This window comes from Micromesistius poutassou (assembly GCF_964030765.1).
Source record: "Micromesistius poutassou genome assembly, chromosome: 15".
In the NCBI taxonomy this organism is placed as follows: domain Eukaryota; kingdom Metazoa; phylum Chordata; class Actinopteri; order Gadiformes; family Gadidae; genus Micromesistius; species Micromesistius poutassou.
Window position 1 is genome coordinate 18,233,076 of NC_140285.1, and position 18,452 is coordinate 18,251,527.

At 44.8% G+C, this 18,452-nt stretch overlaps 2 protein-coding genes across 3 annotated transcripts in view; one reads left to right on the forward strand and one right to left on the reverse strand.

Annotated features, from left to right (window-relative positions):
- Nucleotides 1-1,755, forward strand: part of pkig (protein kinase (cAMP-dependent, catalytic) inhibitor gamma) — a 28,522-nt gene extending 26,767 nt beyond the window's left edge. The window contains exon 3 of one of the 2 annotated variants that reach the window (XM_084479645.1): nucleotides 1,186-1,755. In XM_084479645.1, the coding sequence (XP_084335771.1) occupies nucleotides 1,186-1,268 (83 nt within the window). In that variant the 3' untranslated portion in view covers nucleotides 1,269-1,755. The remainder of the gene's footprint in view (nucleotides 1-1,185) is intronic. The other variant, XM_084479646.1, reaches the window with a different exon arrangement.
- A 797-nt stretch (nucleotides 1,756-2,552) lies between these two features.
- On the reverse strand, nucleotides 2,553-16,598 carry ada (adenosine deaminase). Its single transcript, XM_084479060.1, has 11 exons — nucleotides 16,469-16,598; nucleotides 14,089-14,150; nucleotides 13,479-13,601; nucleotides 12,449-12,592; nucleotides 12,053-12,168; nucleotides 9,666-9,790; nucleotides 6,845-6,916; nucleotides 6,592-6,693; nucleotides 5,656-5,723; nucleotides 4,781-4,910; nucleotides 2,553-3,195 (listed from the first exon to the last, which is right to left on the reverse strand). The coding sequence occupies exons 1-11, from the start codon at nucleotides 16,511-16,513 to the stop codon at nucleotides 3,091-3,093; spliced, it is 1,092 nt and encodes a 363-aa protein (XP_084335186.1). The 5' UTR covers nucleotides 16,514-16,598; the 3' UTR covers nucleotides 2,553-3,090.
- Nucleotides 16,599-18,452: the final 1,854 nt, after the last annotated feature.

Sequence of the window (18,452 nt, forward strand, 5' to 3'; positions counted from 1 at the left end):
GATAGGGGCCACGGAGGGCCCGCTGCCGTCATGTGATAGGGGCCACGGAGGGCCCCTGGGGTCATGTGATAGGGGCCACGGAGGGCCCGCTGCCGTCATGTGATAGGGGTCACGGCGGGCCCCTGGGGTCATGTGATAGGGGCCACGGAGGGCCCGCTGCCGTCATGTGATAGGGGCCACGGAGGGCCCGCTGCCGTCATGTGATAGGGGTCACGGCGGGCCCCTGGGGTCATGTGATAGGGGTCACGGCGGGCCCCTGGGGTCATGTGATAGGGGCCACGGAGGGCCCGCTGCCGTCATGTGATAGGGGCCACGGAGGGCCCGCTGCCGTCATGTGATAGGGGTCACGGAGGGCCCGCTGCCGTCATGTGATAGGGGCCACGGCGGGCCCCTGGGGTCATGTGATAGGGGTCACGGCGGGCCCCTGGGGTCATGTGATAGGGGTCACGGCGGGCCCCTGGGGTCATGTGATAGGGGTCACGGCGGGCCCCTGGGGTCATGTGATAGGGGTCACGGCGGGCCCCTGGGGTCATGTGATAGGGGTCATGTGATAGGGGCCACGGAGGGCCCGCTGCCGTCATGTGATAGGGGTCACGGCGGGCCCCTGGGGTCATGTGATAGGGGTCACGGCGAGCCCCTGGGGTCATGTGATAGGGGTCACGGCGGGCCCCTGGGGTCATGTGATAGGGGTCACTGCGGGCCGCTGGGGTCATGTGATAGGGGTCACGGCGGGCCCCTGGGGTCATGTGATAGGGGTCACGGCGGGCCCCTGGGGTCATGTGATAGGGGTCACTGCGGGCCGCTGGGGTCATGTGATAGGGGTCACGGCGGGCCCCTGGGGTCATGTGATAGGGGTCACTGCGGGCCGCTGGGGTCATGTGATAGGGGTCACGGCGGGCCCCTGGGGTCATGTGATAGGGGTCACGGCGGGCCCCTGGGGTCATGTGATAGGGGTCACGGCGGGCCCCTGGGGTCATGTGATAGGGGTCACGGCGGGCCCCTGGGGTCATGTGATAGGGGTCACGGCGGGCCCCTGGCCGCTGCGGTCATGGGATAGGGGTCACTGCGGGCCCCTGGGTCCTCTGCCCATTGTGTCTGAGGTGTGGCTCTGAGACTCAACAGACAGGTGGGCGGTGAGAGGCTCTGCTGTGGGCTGCTCTCATGGCGTGTTTCCTCATTCCCCAGAAGGCTCCGTGGGGCCCCCCCCTGCACCACAGGGGGAAGGCTCCACCAGCCAGGAGACCCAAGAACCCACGGGGCCAACCTGAGGCCCCCCATGGCCGTCAGCAGGGTGAGCAGAGGAGGGACTCAAAGACAGACTCTTTACTCCTCGCCATCCACTGGGCCTGTGCAGCGAGGACCTCCGTCCTCCATTGTGTGTGTGTGTGTGTGTGTGTGTGGGGACCGACCACAGGTATTTTGACTCCTGCAGTGAGGTTATACTGTGGACGGCCATTAAGGAAACACACAGGAACTTATCAGACTTTAAGACCTGTGTGTGTGTGTGTGACTGATATTTATGACAACACTTTAAAAGGACCCAGCAGCCTCTGTGGATCATGAAAATCATAACCTGCATTATATTATTACTCAATGTTTTAGTTAAGTTGTGTTCTTGTATAATTGTAATCACTTTTCTTTCAGTAAGCATCATAACAGTTAACATTGTACTGGACCATACCATATATCATATTTATTGCAAGATGTTCAGCGATATCTTTGTAATAGGATTTTTCTTTGTCAAATAAAATAAAACCCTCAAATGTATAATGTGAAGGTCATTCTTGTTCTAAAACCTCTTTATTTACAGATGTATGATACTGTTTCCTCACTGTTATTGAATCAGCTCGGTGTACACAGGAAGCTGCTGTTTAAATTTCCTGTCTGGAATGAGCAGGGATCTTACTCTGTGAAGAGGCAGGTAACCATTTAGTTGAATCTTGAGGAAGGACAAGGATTGTGTTTAGGAAGTTGGTGTTTCCCTCCCTAACTTAGTCAAAGTTAAACAACTCAGAATCTAGTTTGGAATTGCATAATATATGGATAGTTAATGGATAGTTAGTATATAAGGACAGTGTTCAATACTTTAAAGGAGAACTCTGGCGATTTCTAACCCCATTATTGTTTTCCTGAGGGTCACCCCATGTTGAGGGAAGCTAAGAACCCAACAAAAGTTGATTCGACCAAACCAGAGATCTGCACTGGCTGCCGGCGCTACGGAATAGCTATAACGCTAACCTATGGGGGCAAGCTCTTTATCCGCTTTTGGGGCTTCTAAACACATTCAGATAACCATTCCAAGACCTACGTAACACGAGTTAGTTCCTTACGAGACTCCACATGCTCGTTTAACTCAAATAGAAGGGATGCGCGCGGATACACAGCCACTGGCTAGTGGCTGGGAGCGCATCCAGCATGGGCTGACCCTCAGGAAAACAATAATGGGGTTAAAAATCGCTGGAGTTCTCCTTTAATAATGACTTGAAATATGACTTCCTGAAAATCTTAAAGAGCAACAATAATTTTACAAGAATCCATATTTTATTGGAGCTTTTACATAATGTGAGAATAGTAAACAAGTGCTTTTCTTCCATCAATCAGTGCAATACAAATTAAGATTTGATATAGAAAAAACTTTAAAATAAATGCTTTGTTTTCATGGAGTCTTCCTGAAATGCATGTGTGCCATTAAGTACCTTCAACACATTGTAGTGCGACATGTACAGTTGAAGTGGGATAACGACATTAACCATTCGCTAGTTTTACCTGAGAAATTTGGATATTTTTAAAGCTACTTTCAATTGAATCCCATAGGCACATAATTTGTTATTTATATTAACAGAAAATTCAGTGATTATTACAAGAATGATTAAGAAAAGAAGCTTGCATTAAAATGTAGTTTTAGTTATAAAATACGGTCCAACACTCGTGCACAGCACCCTGCCGGTAGCGTGTATTAATAATTATGAACTATTCGTCTAGTCCATTCATCTACAAAGGTGGAGATGGGCTCACAGATCTGACTGGTGCAGAAGCAGCTCTGCACTGTTGGTATTCACATGATTTCCGATGACTCCATCACACGCTGCCTCAGAAGACGGTGGACTCCAGCATCCCGTAGGCCTCGTAGAGTCTGGTGAGCAGAGCCTTCTTCTCCTTCTCGGGTAAGAAGCACGACTCGGCTGCACAGATGTTCTATAACCACAAGTAGGCAAAGCAGCAGTCGGATATAGGTTTGTTTTTGTTATGATCACCTCTAGCTTCTAAAGGGCAACCTGCCAGGTTGGCATGTCTGCTTAATGCGGGGAAATGGATGGAGCAGTTTGAAAATGACATTTACATTTAGCAGACGCTTTTATCCAAAGCGACTTACAATAAGGACATTAAGTACCTAACTGTAACTCTAAAATGTACACAATAAGTGTGTACATTAAGTGCCAGGACGTACAACATACAATAAGTGAGTGGGAGGGGGTGGCTATGCAGTGTCTAGGTGAACTTAAAATGAGATGAGAATGAAATGAGAAGAAATGAGTGCTTTATTTCTGTACTGCGACATTGAGCTTTCTAGAGGAGCTCGTCTCCATAAGTCACGACAAGCTCAAGTTCGTTTTTGGGTCTGCATGTTGCAGAGTTGTTATGACTTAAGTCTAAAAGAATGACACTCATTTGGAACTTCATACTTTCCTCAAATCCATTGACTAGGGATACCAACCGTCCGCTGCTCTATACGTAGCCAATGAGCTTAAGAAAGCAAAGTATGCTGAAATGGCTGGAGAGGCAGCACAGCGAGACTGGAGTACTAAGGCCTAGGCCTTGAAATCGGCACACGGGGGTTCGTGGCTAGATCTGCTACTAGCTTGCTGACTGAACTAGGTATTTGTGGACGAAGTCTGAGGCAGGCGGTAACATGTCCGTGGCAGCAGAACGAGCAAGTGTATGGCTGTGGGTAGGGATAAAACATACTTCCTGGGGTTACCAAGCTAAGGTAAGCCAGCTGTGCTAACGTGTGCTAATGTGTTTGTTTGATCAGGGTTAGGGGTAGGGCTAGGGGTACGATGCAGGAAAGAGTGTTTAGATGCATTAAATGTGGCAATGTGGTGGCAGCATTGAGGGGGGTGAATCCAGGTTTCATTGTTAATCCTTCAGGAGGTGTCGTGGGCCTAACTTAACGACACATCGGTGAAAGAGGGTGCCCACTTGATAACCCCAATGACATGCTGCTTACTGCATACTGCTGTATTTACTGCTGTTAGTTGGGCTAGTTGTCTCGTATTTTTCACCTTTGGTTGGTAGCTTAGTGGCCAGCGTGGTTATAAGGTTGGTTTGGGCAGGGGCTTCTGAATGTGTGTTTTCCTTGGCTTTTGGCACAAGGGATTATAACATCTGATCCTGTGTATTAATGAAAGAAATACTGTACATACACTGGCACCTGGTTTAAATAACCTTTGAGGAAGGAAGTGTGCTTATTTTACTTTATATAAATACTTATTTTAGTAATTTGGGGATTTCAGCAAGTCTAGTCTGACACCTACTGGTGAAAAATAGGTCCTGAAGATATTTCTTCAGGAAATAATTCAGCCACCAACATTAGTTAAACCAGTCTGAATCCATACTAATTCAGTCACCAACATTAGTTAAACACGTCTGAATCCATACTAATTCAGCCACCAACATTAGTTAAACCCATCTGAATCCATACTTTTTGGAAATACACTATTGGAGCTGAAGGTACTTCTAAGTTTGACGAGAGTTCAGAGACGGAGTGTGCCGGACTCACCAGCCTCTGGAACTCCTCCTGGGTGAAGCCCATGTGCTGCTGTGCAATGAGGTAGTCCAGATTCAGGGTGGAGTTGAAGATCAGCGGGTCGTCTGTGTTGAAGGAGTAATTCGCCTTGTCTTTCCTGAAACTGAAAATGGGAACAAAAAGAACCAATTGACATCATCATCATCATCATCATCATCATCATATTTTCCCACTAGGTACAGTAATGGCCTTGGGGCTCCTGCCTGAATCTGTGGTTCAGCAGTCTCAGGGGCTGAGTTCTCTTCATCATCATTCTGCTGGCCTGCTGAACGTCCAGCAGCCTCTCTATCCCAGTCCCAATGTTTCTTGGCGTCAGGTCAAATATAAATTGTTTCTGTGGTTCACTATTGTCCAGTCTACATACTGTACATCACCTACATATTTCAGATGTAGTTTATCTTGTCCAATGCCCTGTAATTGCACTTGAGTTTGTCTATGTCTTATATTTGTTTTGTTTTTAATTGTTTTATACTGTATGTGCTGCTGCTATCCTGGCCAGATCTCTCTTGAAAAATAGATTTTATATCTCAATGAGACTAACCTGGTAAAATAAAGGTTATTATTATTATTATTATTATTGGGAGGGTGTCAGTAATATAGCACAGCTGTTCGTTAGAGAACTTGAAACTCCGGTCCAGGTCACCTTTGACTTGTCATTTTGGGTCAATAATCTTTCTTCTGTCACTCTGTCACTCAGACATTCTTTCGTTCAAAACCACCATCTTTCCCAGAAACCCGTGCCACATGACCTCAACCTTACCTCAACCTTACCTCAACCTACTCTGTTCTGTACTCACTTGAATGTGCTGCATTGGCAGTGTGTCATTATGTGGAGGGTGCCTGCTCACCTGATGACCGGGTGCTTGGTGAAGTCCGGGTCACAGGCTCCGGTGAATTTGCTAGAGATGGGGCACACCTGAAACAACACAGCAGCAGCACACTTCACATTCAGTCTTGTCAAGGCAAAGGGATAACAATCACAGGTGTGTGGTTCAACCTGGTGATAAAGAGATCCTCCATTAGGGCTCACTGTATGACCCTACCTGGCATTTGACATTTACACCATTTGATAGCAGCTGCTTGTACAATGTGTTGGATGAAGAAGTTCTTTATCACATCCAATAATCTACTGGGCCCAGATGTTGTGTCTGGATCAGAAACATCCAGATGTTCCTGTGTTTTGCTCTCCAGAATCAGGTGATCCATCTTACTTTAGTGCCAGTGCCCCAAACAGCACCAGTCTGCTGTAGCCTCCTGCCACGTAAAGATCAACAGGTAGAATCAACTACTTTGGACTGATTCTTCTCATTCAATTAATGAATTAATTAATACAGTGATAACAAATGGCATTTCAAATTAAATGTATTGTTTTTTCTTTGATATTGAAATCTATTTAGGGGATTATTTCTTTATTGTATTGAAAGTCTTAATAGATAGCCTAATGTCTTATATTTTACAAATCCAGCGTAAAATCGATATAAATGTATGAATACTATAATATGAAAACGTTTTATTAAACGTTTTATAACATTTGTTTCTGGAATCCTCCTTGACTCCGCCCTCCTGCTGAGATCAGGCTAATCCTGATTTCTGGGACCGAAGTGATCCCAGTCCTACTAAAAGGTTTTGAACAACACATACTGAAGGTTTGATCCAGATCCAAACCATGATTGGATACGAGATCCGATTTCAGAATCTGTTTCTTCCTTTGAACGTCCCGTTTTCCAGATCTGAGCCGATGACTTCTGAACGACTGGGGCCTGCTGATTGGTCAGTGGAAGTACCTCAAAATGCATCTTCTGATCCAGGAGCTGTTTGTAGAGGGCTGGGTCCTCCAGGGTCCGGTAACCGTGACCCACGCGCTCCGCCTTCAGGACCTCCACCGCCTGAAATACGTCTGGGTTTAACCTGGAAACGCTTCAATGGAGAACATTCTGAACACTGTCTCAGTGTGTGTGTGTGTGTGTGTGTGTGTGTGTGTGTGTGTGTGTGTGTGTGTGTGTGTGTGTGTGTGTGTGTGTGTGTGTGTGTGTGTACCTCTTTGACCACTGACGGCGGGCCGACCTCCCCTGCGTGGACGGTCCTGTGTATCCCACAACGCACCGCTTCCTGTCAACAGGACACACACGTCACATGACGTACAGACGACGACAGGACACACACGTCACATGACGTACAGACGACGACAGGACACACACGTCACATGACGTACAGACGACGACAGGACACACACGTCACATGACGTACAGACGACGACAGGACACACACGTCACATGACGTACAGACGACGACAGGACACACACGTCACATGACGTACAGACGACGACAGGACACACACGTCACATGACGTACAGACGACGTGTTCTAGTACAACCCCTCCCAACCCCCGGACCGGAGCTGGTCCGTGGACCAGTTAGAACCGGGCTTTGAAATATTTCCAGAAATATAAAACTATATAAATATACTTGAGTGTCATATTTTAGAACTTAGGCGATACGAGTCATGTTATTTCCTCCAACACATAGACATTAAATCGATCACTATGCAACTAAACCACTGTAAATGCACTGTAAATGCACTGTGTCTTTGCACTACTTTTGTGTTTATTTAAGTCTCAGGTGACTTTTCTTGTGTTTCTCTAATAAATTGTATTATTTTATATTATTGTATTGTTGAAGGGAGAGACTCAAGCATTTCATTGCTGTTGCTTTAATTGTTAAAATAAGCCATCTGGAAAAACGGCCACATCCTTTGTTTAACAATGCATCTTAAAATGAAGGCATTAAAATGCAGTGTCCTCTAATTCTTGTGGTGACTATGCCGTAGACCCCTGGTCCAGCCTTACCCTGCTGGAGCAGCAGCTGGCCCTCATCATCCTCCTGCCATGGACGCCCTGCGTTAAGTTCAGTTAGTTGGCGACGCTATTCTATAATTTACGGCAGGGGTTCTCAACCTTTTGGGGGCTAGGGACCCCTTACAGGAGAGACCAGGAGAGACCAGGAGAGAAGGACCTCCTCATAATAGAAACATAGACTAAGCGTACTACCATTTGTACTATTAGATGCCATTGGAACTATTTGCATTCTGAAACCTTTCAACCTGGGTACTTCAGACCTGTTTCATAGTGATATACAGAAACACATTTAAATTTCAATCATTTCAAATGATAATACCACATATATACTTTTGAACAGAGGGTAATTTATTATTTAAACTGCATTTTGACTCAACGGCATTTGAACTTTTCATGTGAAAATGAACAGTTGCAAAACTTGCACAGTTGCAAGACTGGCACTGGTCTTAATAAACCCAGACATTTTAAATGAACAGTCTAAAGCTGTCTTTCAAGTGCTTAAACTTTCAGTTTATTACAGCTGCCTCCATCCCAAATCTCAACCGCTGCTGAAGTATGAGCTCTTGCGCGATTGTGTGTGGCTTATTACCTTTAGCAACCCGCTGAGCCATCAAATAAGAAGCCTTCAGTGCTTTCTCTGAAGTTGTGGCCAGGTTCACCATTAGTGTCTCATTGTGTTTTGTCATTATATTCCGGGCGCATGGTAATGAGACGTCGCTTTAGGCTGGCTGGCTTCATGGCTTCGTTTACTAGCACCTTGAGACATATCACGCATTTCGGTCTCCCGTTGGCGTTATCAATCAAACTATATAACTGTTGGCCCAAAGTGAACGGGGGTGGGAGTAATGGCCACTATGCCTTTACTTTTTTTACAGGTTAGTATTTTGCGGTCGGCGGTATTGCCCACAGACCCCAGGTTGAACCCCTGATTCACGGTAGCCATTTACCGGTTACTAGAGAGCGCACAGTGATGACTTAGTACTTTGTGTGTGCCGAGTTTCCTGCCATTGTGGCGATGCTGTAATGTGATGCTGTGGAGAGCTATGAGTAAACACAGACATCATGGAGAGAGAGGAAACCAGTGAACCACTGAATTACAGTGGCTTGATACGTGGGACAGAGATAAGGTCATTAGTTTCTATATGTGCAACTTCCAAGATTAGGTGAGGCCTGCTGCCTGTTGTGGGAGAGGCCCTGAACTCCTGGAAGAACTAGACTTCCCTGAGATGACCTCATTGGGTGGTTAAGAAATAACGGGTCATATTAGTGGACTCCGCTCCACTCCTTCAGAAGCCCTCAGCCAGTCCACGTTCATCTGGGCATTCCAAAGGGAGCCCATCAGACTGATGGTCATTAGTGAGATGGATCGTGTCTATAAATGCCAGGAATATTGATTGGTGTGCCAACACCCTGATATATGAAAGATAAGAGAGATCTGAAAAATATTTAGACATTATCTGCAACTGCAAAAAAGGGATATTCCACAGGATAAAACATAACATTTTTGTTCAAATCTTGTGTTGGTGGTTGCAGAATAGCAATCCCATGCCTGTAAAGACTGGCACTTCTTTATGAAGGGTTCAGAAGAAGAGGCGTGGAATGTGACTGTGGTCTAGACTCTAGGGGCTATACTCTGCACATTATTTACTTGCACTAACCAAACAGTAACCAATCTCACCACAATTTAACCGTTTTATTCTTTGCACATGCTGCTTCGACAGCAAGGGAAAGGTTAATGGTCACTCAACAGAAGAGGTTCAATGCCAAGACGTGATACTGATAAGACGCCGATCGACTACCATTTCAGGGGTGATAAGTTATCCGTACTAATAAATAATGATACTTGATGATAGTTACATTTGTGTATTGGTCCAAGCTGTTGGACCTGCTAAGATCACTCCAGTATCTGTGTTCCCTACAGAGGAGATAATCAACAGCCACCAGAAGAACAGACCAACGGCCTGTGTGTTATCTGGTTGCTGCTCCACAGGGGGGGCGGTGTACCTCATAGGCCATCCTGTGGCCGGGGTGGGCCTCCAGGTTCAGAGACTCGTCGCCAGCCAGGTCGATGGCCACCACTCCTTCGTGACGATACTTCTTGCACAGCTCCACCACAGTCATGGACCAGCCTGTACAGTGAAACAGCAGTCAGTACACTGTGTTCATTCAGGACCACGACTGTATCATACTACTGTAGGTCAGAGTGACACACACACACATGTAAAACCACCGAGACACAAGGGTAGGTGCTCTGTGATTACACCACAAATGTGTCTTAAACAAATCAATCACATTTTATGGTAGGCTATAATATAAAACTAAAGAGGCAATAAAGTGAGTGTTGTGTCATCGACTCAAGACGAGCCAGCGGAGAAAGAAAAGCGCCACTAGGTTGGCGTGTGGGCAGCTGGTTTGTCCGGTTTAACCCGCATCCATGGAGCCTCAATGCTCTCAGGCGTGCCGCCCCACCCAGCCCCAGAAGCCAGTCGGAATCAGGCCAGGCTGCTTCACCCATCAACCATCCACACACACTCATTTCTATTTGATTGTACACACTATAGTGGTGGTGCTAGTGAGGAATACTGTAGACTCATATGACACATGGATACATGGAGAACAGGTCTCCTTAGTGTCTGCAATGTTGCAGACACATTGAACTTAGTATATGGATATGTAAATACCAGTTCAAGTTACAGAAGTGCAACAAGTCCAATATGGCATTTCAAGTTGTACCATTTCCAAAACAGGATTTAAAATACATATTTTTCAATGTTAACTAATTCAGATAATGAATGGTCATGTAGAGTCAGAAGGCCAGTAGATCAAACCGGTTTGATCCATTACTGTGTGGTGGGACCAGGACCGGACCAGGACCGGACCAGGACCGGACCAGGACCGGACCAGGACCGGACCAGGACCGGAGTGGGACCCATTCTCAGCCCGGGAGCTTCAGGCCCAGACCGGCCCACTTTTTTCAGGGGTGGAAGAATTTGAATAAACGAACAGCACTAAACTCTTACTAGCCCTTTTACTGTCTATTGGATCAACGTGGCAAATGAAAAATCCACCTCGAGGATCAGTTTATAAGAAAAACCTTACTTTAACTATCAATTATATATAAAACATACAATGTTAACCCATTACATATTTGGGATCATTTCAATGCATCATGTCAGTTCTATGTGTGGGTTATCTAATATCAAATCATTTTAAGGTCCTCTCTACCTGTCCCCTCAGTCCTGTCTTCTTCATGTCTATCAGGTTCACCAGCAGCATCAGACCAGCTGGACTGCTGCTACACAATATCTTATGTTTGATATAATTGACTATCTATCATGTTTGTTCCGTCTTTTATATTTCACATGAAATATGTTGTCCAGTTTGCCTCTTCAGCGTCAGACTGGCTTATCTCTTCTGATACTACAAAAAAAAGAAGGGGTTACTTTATTGCTTGGGCTAACTTACACAGATCATGCTGCTGTTGATTTTCACAAATTATATTTGTGATTCATCATATGGCTCAACAAAATAAACTAGACTAATAATTAATTGGTTTAAGCTTGTATGCTCAGGTTGGCATTGCAAACATAGCACAAATGGCTAAATTATGTTGATAATCAATCATTAGATTCACATCTCTCTACCAGCTGCAACTTGAGTCTAAACAGGTCGTTTATTTTGGCACATTTGGCAGAATCTTCCTCCAGTGCCCTTCTTTTTTAAAATCTTTTCGGCTCCTCCTGGCTTTTTCCTGCCCTCCACAATCAATGAGACTTGTCGCTTCTGTTCTCCATTTCTCTTCGGTTACCGCTCAAGAAAAGACGCAACATGGGCCAAACCAACTCAAATAATTGGGAGGGGTGAACTACCGTACATTGTGTAATCCATATTATATATACTAAGATGCTGGGGCAGAAATGTCAGATAAATGAAGAACGTCTACTTTAGGAGAAGATAAAATTGTCCAAGTAATTTTTTTTTCCACCCAAGCGGCCCAAAATACATTTGAAAGTGGACCGGCCCAACGGGATGGGGCCTGGGTGGGGTCTGAGGTCGGTAGCTACGCTATCAGCAGTCAACGGGAGAGGGGCCCTGTAACAGAGGACTCCCACACATGTCAACATGTTGTCAGACTCAGCCAGCGTTTCCCTGAACCCTGTCTGGGTTCAACTCGTTTTGTCTGATCACATTACGACAGACTCCAACAGGCCCTCAGTCGGCACAATAGACTTTTTGAATAAGTGAACATTGGAAAAATATATATAAATATTTAGTAAATTGTGTTTCTGAAAAGGTACACCTAGAAAGAGCCTATTTGTTGTTCGTGATAGGCTACAGATCACTCCAGATTCAGTGTGTTAGCAGTAGCAGTTAGCAGAACGGTGCATTACTTGGCATGTGACGCATGCAGCATAGAATGGACCGGGCCTGCACATGGAACGCCTTCTCTCCTTCCTTCAGCCCCTCGTTGACCAGACGCACCACCTCACTGGGGCTGACGTCGCCCCTGGACAACAACAACAACAACACATGTTAGTGTTTAGCCACGAGCATAACACATTCATCATTTAAAAGAAAATATGAATATAGATAGATAATATATTAATAAGATAGTTGGTAGGTGAGTGGGATAGAAGGCTGACCTTGATATACTTTGGAATATAGATACAGACATATTCAATCTTCCTTGTAATTGCTAGTATTTGCTGTTTAAAAAAAAAAAATTCATACGCACATGTTGTAGTAAGAGCTAACTTGTGACATGTTAAGAAAAATGTCTGACTTACTCCTCCTGGTCCCAGGGGATGGGCTCCACTTGAGTGTTGGCCAGGAAGTGAGGACTGTACCTCACCTCCACGTAGACCACTCCCTCTTTGGCTTTGTCCTCCACAAACTCATAGGCGATCCTCTTGATGGCCTCCCTGTCTCCACTGGACAAAGGAAAGACGGACAGCTCATGACACCCTGACAGTGGACCTGAAGCTCACCACAATCACAACCCTGCTTTACTACTATTAAAGGGAACACGGAATAAGCCATCTTGTGTATGTTAATCTGAGGATGTATTTCGGAACCCAATGCACTGTTCTTCTTTACTTTAAGTAAAATAAACCTTGCGATCCATCTTTATTTATCTTTCTATCTTTCATATAGCCAACAGTACTTATTTTGAAATGTTTTTCTCCTAAAGATCTGCGGCTTTCCCCCTTTGCTCCCAGTCTCCCCCTGGTCCTATTAATCACATGATGTGGAACACTCCTTTCACATGAGGTCCAATGTCTTCCAGCATGTGCCAGAGAACCCGTGTCCCACTAGTCATCTGGTCGGAATCATGCTTCCCCTTCCCTGAAGCCTACAACCACTTCTTCTTTAGCATAACCTTGCTAGCAACTTCCCCTTGTTGTGCCGTTGGCATGACAAAAAACAGTACATGAGATAAATTAAAAATGAAATAAATAATAGGAAACTGTGCATGTTTGCTAGGTCTTATATACAAACAACCTTAATACTGTTGCTTTAACCCATGCTCTCATTAAGGGCAATCATCTTGTGAACGTAAGGCCTTCCAAGAGTGAGCACCCCCCTGCCTCACATGCCGAGCTCTGACTTCCCTCGACTCTGAGCAGACATGATCTTTGGGGAGACAACGTTGTTTGCATTCAACGGTGAATCAAATGAAAGAGTACAATCAATACTGGAGAACCCAGCTGAACGTGGACTGGCTGAACTGAAACGTGGCAGAGCTGTATTTGAGATATCAAATGTCAGAGGCTGTCATCATGATCTCTGATGGATTCTGGTTTCACTTTCACTCACGCGATGACGTGCATGTATTCAGCGAACTTGCCAAGAAACTTGGTGAGGGTGGCCGGCTCCGGGAGGATGATGATCTGGGTCATCCCCTCCACGGTGTCGGCGGGCAGGGTGATACGGCGCCTCCTAGAGGCCACCGGGGAGCACGTCAACAGGGACAGCATTACTCCCTGAGGGGGCTCCACGGCACCGCCTAGTGAACTTGTAACATCGTTCTGGTGCTAGTAAACCAGAGTTTAAATGGATATCAATGTCTCAACCTTATCCTTATATTATATAATGAACATAATATTAAGTATGTTTACATAGAAAATGGGGCTCAAAATAGAAAGGCTCTTCCTATTTGTACACCCGGATGTTACAGAGCAAAAAACCTACAGCACTACAGGTGATAGAAACATAGGAGATCCATGTGCATTTACTTACCCTACCTAAGGATATATCTAAAGCAATGAGTACTATGAACAGTGAGCTGAGACATTTGACCACAAGAAAAAAGACAAAATACAACAAACTACCCAAATTCATATTCCCCTATACAATACTATCTGAGTTGTTGTGAGATAGCAAGTGGAATAATTTAACAAGAGCAATGACGGAAATGACGACTCACCTGGCCACATCCAGAATGGTCTGTACTCTGATGGCTCCATCAAGGTGTACATGCAGCTCCACCTGCACAGGACCAAGACACCAACAAATAAAACACAACCAACATCAGAACTACTATGAGCCTCGTCAAAAGAGGACCGCCCTCAAACGGGATTCAATAAAAGAAAAGGAAAGACAAGTTTATAATGTGTATATATATATATATATATATATATATATATATATATAAGGCCGGAATGGGCCTTAACAAACGGGGAATAAAGCCATCAAAACAGGTTCTGAACACAGTAGACATGTCATTTATTTCACATTTAGCTGAACAAAACTGATGGCTGCCAGCTGGCAAGCCAATCAGCTGGGAACACACCCGCACATTAAACATGCACACCAATAAACTCAACATCCAATCAACTCAGACAAACATGTAAACAGGCTAGCATGCAAGGGAAGGTGAACCCAGGGAGGGGCGTTAGGAACACATAACTCAGCTGTGACCAAGGGTCATAACACCACTCTGCACCTCGACTCTGCCCCTGTCGTCAGCCCCACCCAGGAAGCCAGTGGCTATCAATAATTAATGGTTATTGAAACTAATACCCTGATGTCTTCTTGGAATGAAGATGTTTAAGCATGTATCAGGCCAACCCATACTGGTGCACTCTGATATCAATGGCTCAATATCTTATTGAGGCCTTATGACGACGCTCTTCCTCCAGGGACAATACCCGGTCTTAAATGAAAGGGTTCTGTCATTAGTCTAGTTCAATTTGCTGACTTCCTCACCTATTACTGAGGAGGTCAGCAAAACAACAGTCTATCTCAATCTATAAAGCAGGATACCTGTGAATATAGCATGATAAGCATAATGCTGCAATTAAGAGGAACATGATCTCAGCAATCCTGGGGTGGCAAAGGTGAATGGGAGCAAAGGCTTAAAAAGGTTCAATGTTTTCCAGTTAGAATGGAATTCCTAGAGCGCGGTGTAATGTGTGACATTTTATTGCATGTGAGTCTGAGGATTTGTTCCTCCCAAAACGCAATGAATATTTCTCAATTCAGCGAACTGTTAGTAGAGGGATAGTGAAGGATTAATGTGAGTATCAGCGCCAAGGAGGGCCTCAAGAGAACAGATGGAGGCATGCAAGACAAGGAAAGTCTTCAGACAACCATTGGTTTGACGGACATGAGATGTCTGCAGCTGTTTTGTTTACATCTGTCTCCATTGCTTGAACGCTGTGGAGTAAATGTTTGTATGCGTCCGCTGTCCTCTCTATGTAAATAACTTGGGAGGTTTGTCACAACGCACAATGTGGTCCATAAGTGATCTGGATCAGCATCCTGTGGGCGGCTGACCCCCCTCCAAACAACAGCTTCAAGGTTTTACTCACAAGATAAGCACGCTAGAGAGAGAGAGAGAGAGAGAGAGAGAGAGAGAGAGAGAGAGAGAGAGAGAGAGAGAGAGAGAGAGAGAGAGAGAGAGAGAGACCAGCTGTTTTTCTCATCTGCAACCATACAGCACATCCTTTGGCATTTGACTTTATATTTACTTTGCCAATTGTTTATCCCTTTCTATTGGCTTCTCTTCTATACTTACATACTCCATTATATATATATATATATATATATATATAAATTATTATATTATAAATTATATTATAGTTAATTATTATATTTATTATGAGATACCAAAGAGCAATGTGGGATTGTTACTTTGATTGGTCAAAAATAAGCTTGAAAAGCCAATATACACTTAATATGAATAATTTATTTTCTATATATTTCCATGAGATTGCTCATGGGCTATCATAGGCCTAATGCCATTGGGCCAGACTAACTCTGACTAGGCTACTCTTGACTGGGGATGATACCATGCTCTGCTCTCTCCGTTGATCATCCGCTCTCCAGTGGCCCATCGTCCTATCGTTCCTCTTAACGTTATAACAGCACACGCCATTGCTCAAGTGTGGCATGCATAAACATACTTCATGTACATCTAAATTGACGCAGCCTATAGGTAAAAGTTATTTCCCTAACGACTTGACAAGAGGGCCATGCAAACCGATCTGTGATCAGCTTAGGAGAGCGGTCAATATAACCCCAATCAATCTGATCAATATAACCCCGAATCAATCTGATCAATATAACCCAGGATCAATCTAATCAATGTCACCCGGATCAATCTGATCATGTCACTCCGGATCAATCTGATCATGTCACCCCGGATCAATATCCGTGTTCATGTCCACACGCTTTGGAAAAAAGTAGAGCAGAAGAAATGGAAAGCAGGAATAAGAAGTGATGGTGCTCCGCGTTACGTCCTGACCACTCAGTTCTATTACATTCGATTTACAGACAGGTGGTTGTCCAGTGGTCGGACCTACCTTCGGCTGCTCGAACACCGCCGCTTCACAAAGCACCTCGGCCATAGCAGGAGAAGAGTCGGGAGGGCTGCTGAGAGGACGAGTGGGTTCACGAGTGAGAGAACCTCGTTATGTACATGGTGTGTGTGTGTGTGTGTGTGTGTGTGTGTGTGTGTGTGTGTGTGTGTGTGTGTGTGTGTGTGTGTGTGTGGGGTGGGGGGGGGGGGGAGACACGCCTCGATACTGTACAACTATAAAACACGAAGTGCTGCAGATGCACTCTGCTAAACCAATAGTGAGGACCGTAAAACACGGAGCAGTCTCTCCCGGGGATTCATATCCCCGGGAGGAGCTTTCGACACGCACGTTGGAGAGCTTTCTACACGCACGTTGGAGAGGTTTACCTCTGTAATTGCATTAGGGCCAAGTTAAACCATGTCCCGGAGGGTCTAGGACAACTTGAACCATGTCCCGGAGGGTCTAGGACAAATTCAAACGGTTATCTATTTGACCAAAAACTAACTCAAAACGATTTACATCCGCTGCTACGCGGAAATATATGGCCTTTTACTGTAATAGCAGCGCAGGCGAAAATGAGAATGGACAATTCAACCAACAGAAGGAGCTTCTGCTCCGTCTGTGTTCAAAGGATTCATTCAGTTATACTGAGTTTTATTTTCGAATCATATACACACACACACACACACACACACACACACACACACACACACACACACACATATATATATATATATATATATATATATATATATATATATATATATATAAAATATATACATGATGGGAAGGTACTTTCTACTTTTAAAATGTATCCAGTTACAGAATACATACCCAAAAATGTAATTTGTAACGTATTCCATAACATTGAGCAATCTGAGTATTGTATTCTGAATACTTGGATTACTACCACATTGAATTGCATTTTATTAGTGTAGGAATGTGGCATCAAATCCTGTTTACTAAACAAGCCTATACTGGTATGTTCTTCTGTTCCAACTGGCTGAATGTGTTAGGCCCAAATCTCCCTGAAAGTGCACTAGATTAGATAATTTGCTGTAGAGGAACTCTACAGCAAATGATCTCTCACTTATCTCTCACTCTAGAGAGTGAGAGAGTATTGGGCGTATTCACACCAGGAAAGTCCTTAGTTCGCTCTCTTTGGTTCGGACCAAAGTACAATGTTTCTTTTTTGGTTTGGTGCGGTTCCTTTTCACATTGCAATTTTCGCAGAGTCCCAGAATTTGACAACAAACCCACATGTGTGCAAAGATCAATCATTGGACAAAAAGGTCCGGGGCGGGGTAAAGCGTTAAATAAATAAAAAAGGGAGGGGGAAAGCGCCGGTGAAAGTAAACAATCATGGATATCCAGCGTGATATCCGTTGATCTGCGGACCGGTCCAACTCCTTCTCCCTCATCCTGATGCGGAATGTGTTAAATGCATCTGCATTTTTATGTGTGTTTTCCAGCATACGTTTTATGTGGGCATCTGCCCAAATATCCACGAGCCACGACTCATTTTCACCCGACGGTCCGACAATGTGCTGCTAATCTTGGCCTGTTACGTCCAAAGAGGCGTATGCTTTGTAGAACCGGATCGGACCGAGGTGCGTTCGCTTTCACATCTCAAGCGAACCGCACCAGGGTTCGTTTGGAAGCGAACTGAGACCACCTCTTCAGGGAGGTCTCGGCCGGCTGATTTGGTCCGCACCAAAGTGAGGTGGTTCGTGGTTGCATTCACACCAACGCAAATGTACTGAACCAAGAGACCAAACCCGTTTAGTACGCACTAAACGCTGTTGGTGTGTAAGCAAGAGAGTGAATAAACTTGTGAATCAGAGAAGTATCGTCATGTAACCCATTGATTTCAACAATGTATATGTATTCTAAATACCAACTATTTAAATTGTAACTGTAACGTATTACAGTTACTTATAATTTGTATTCTGAATATATACGTAACGCCGGTACATGTATTCCGTTA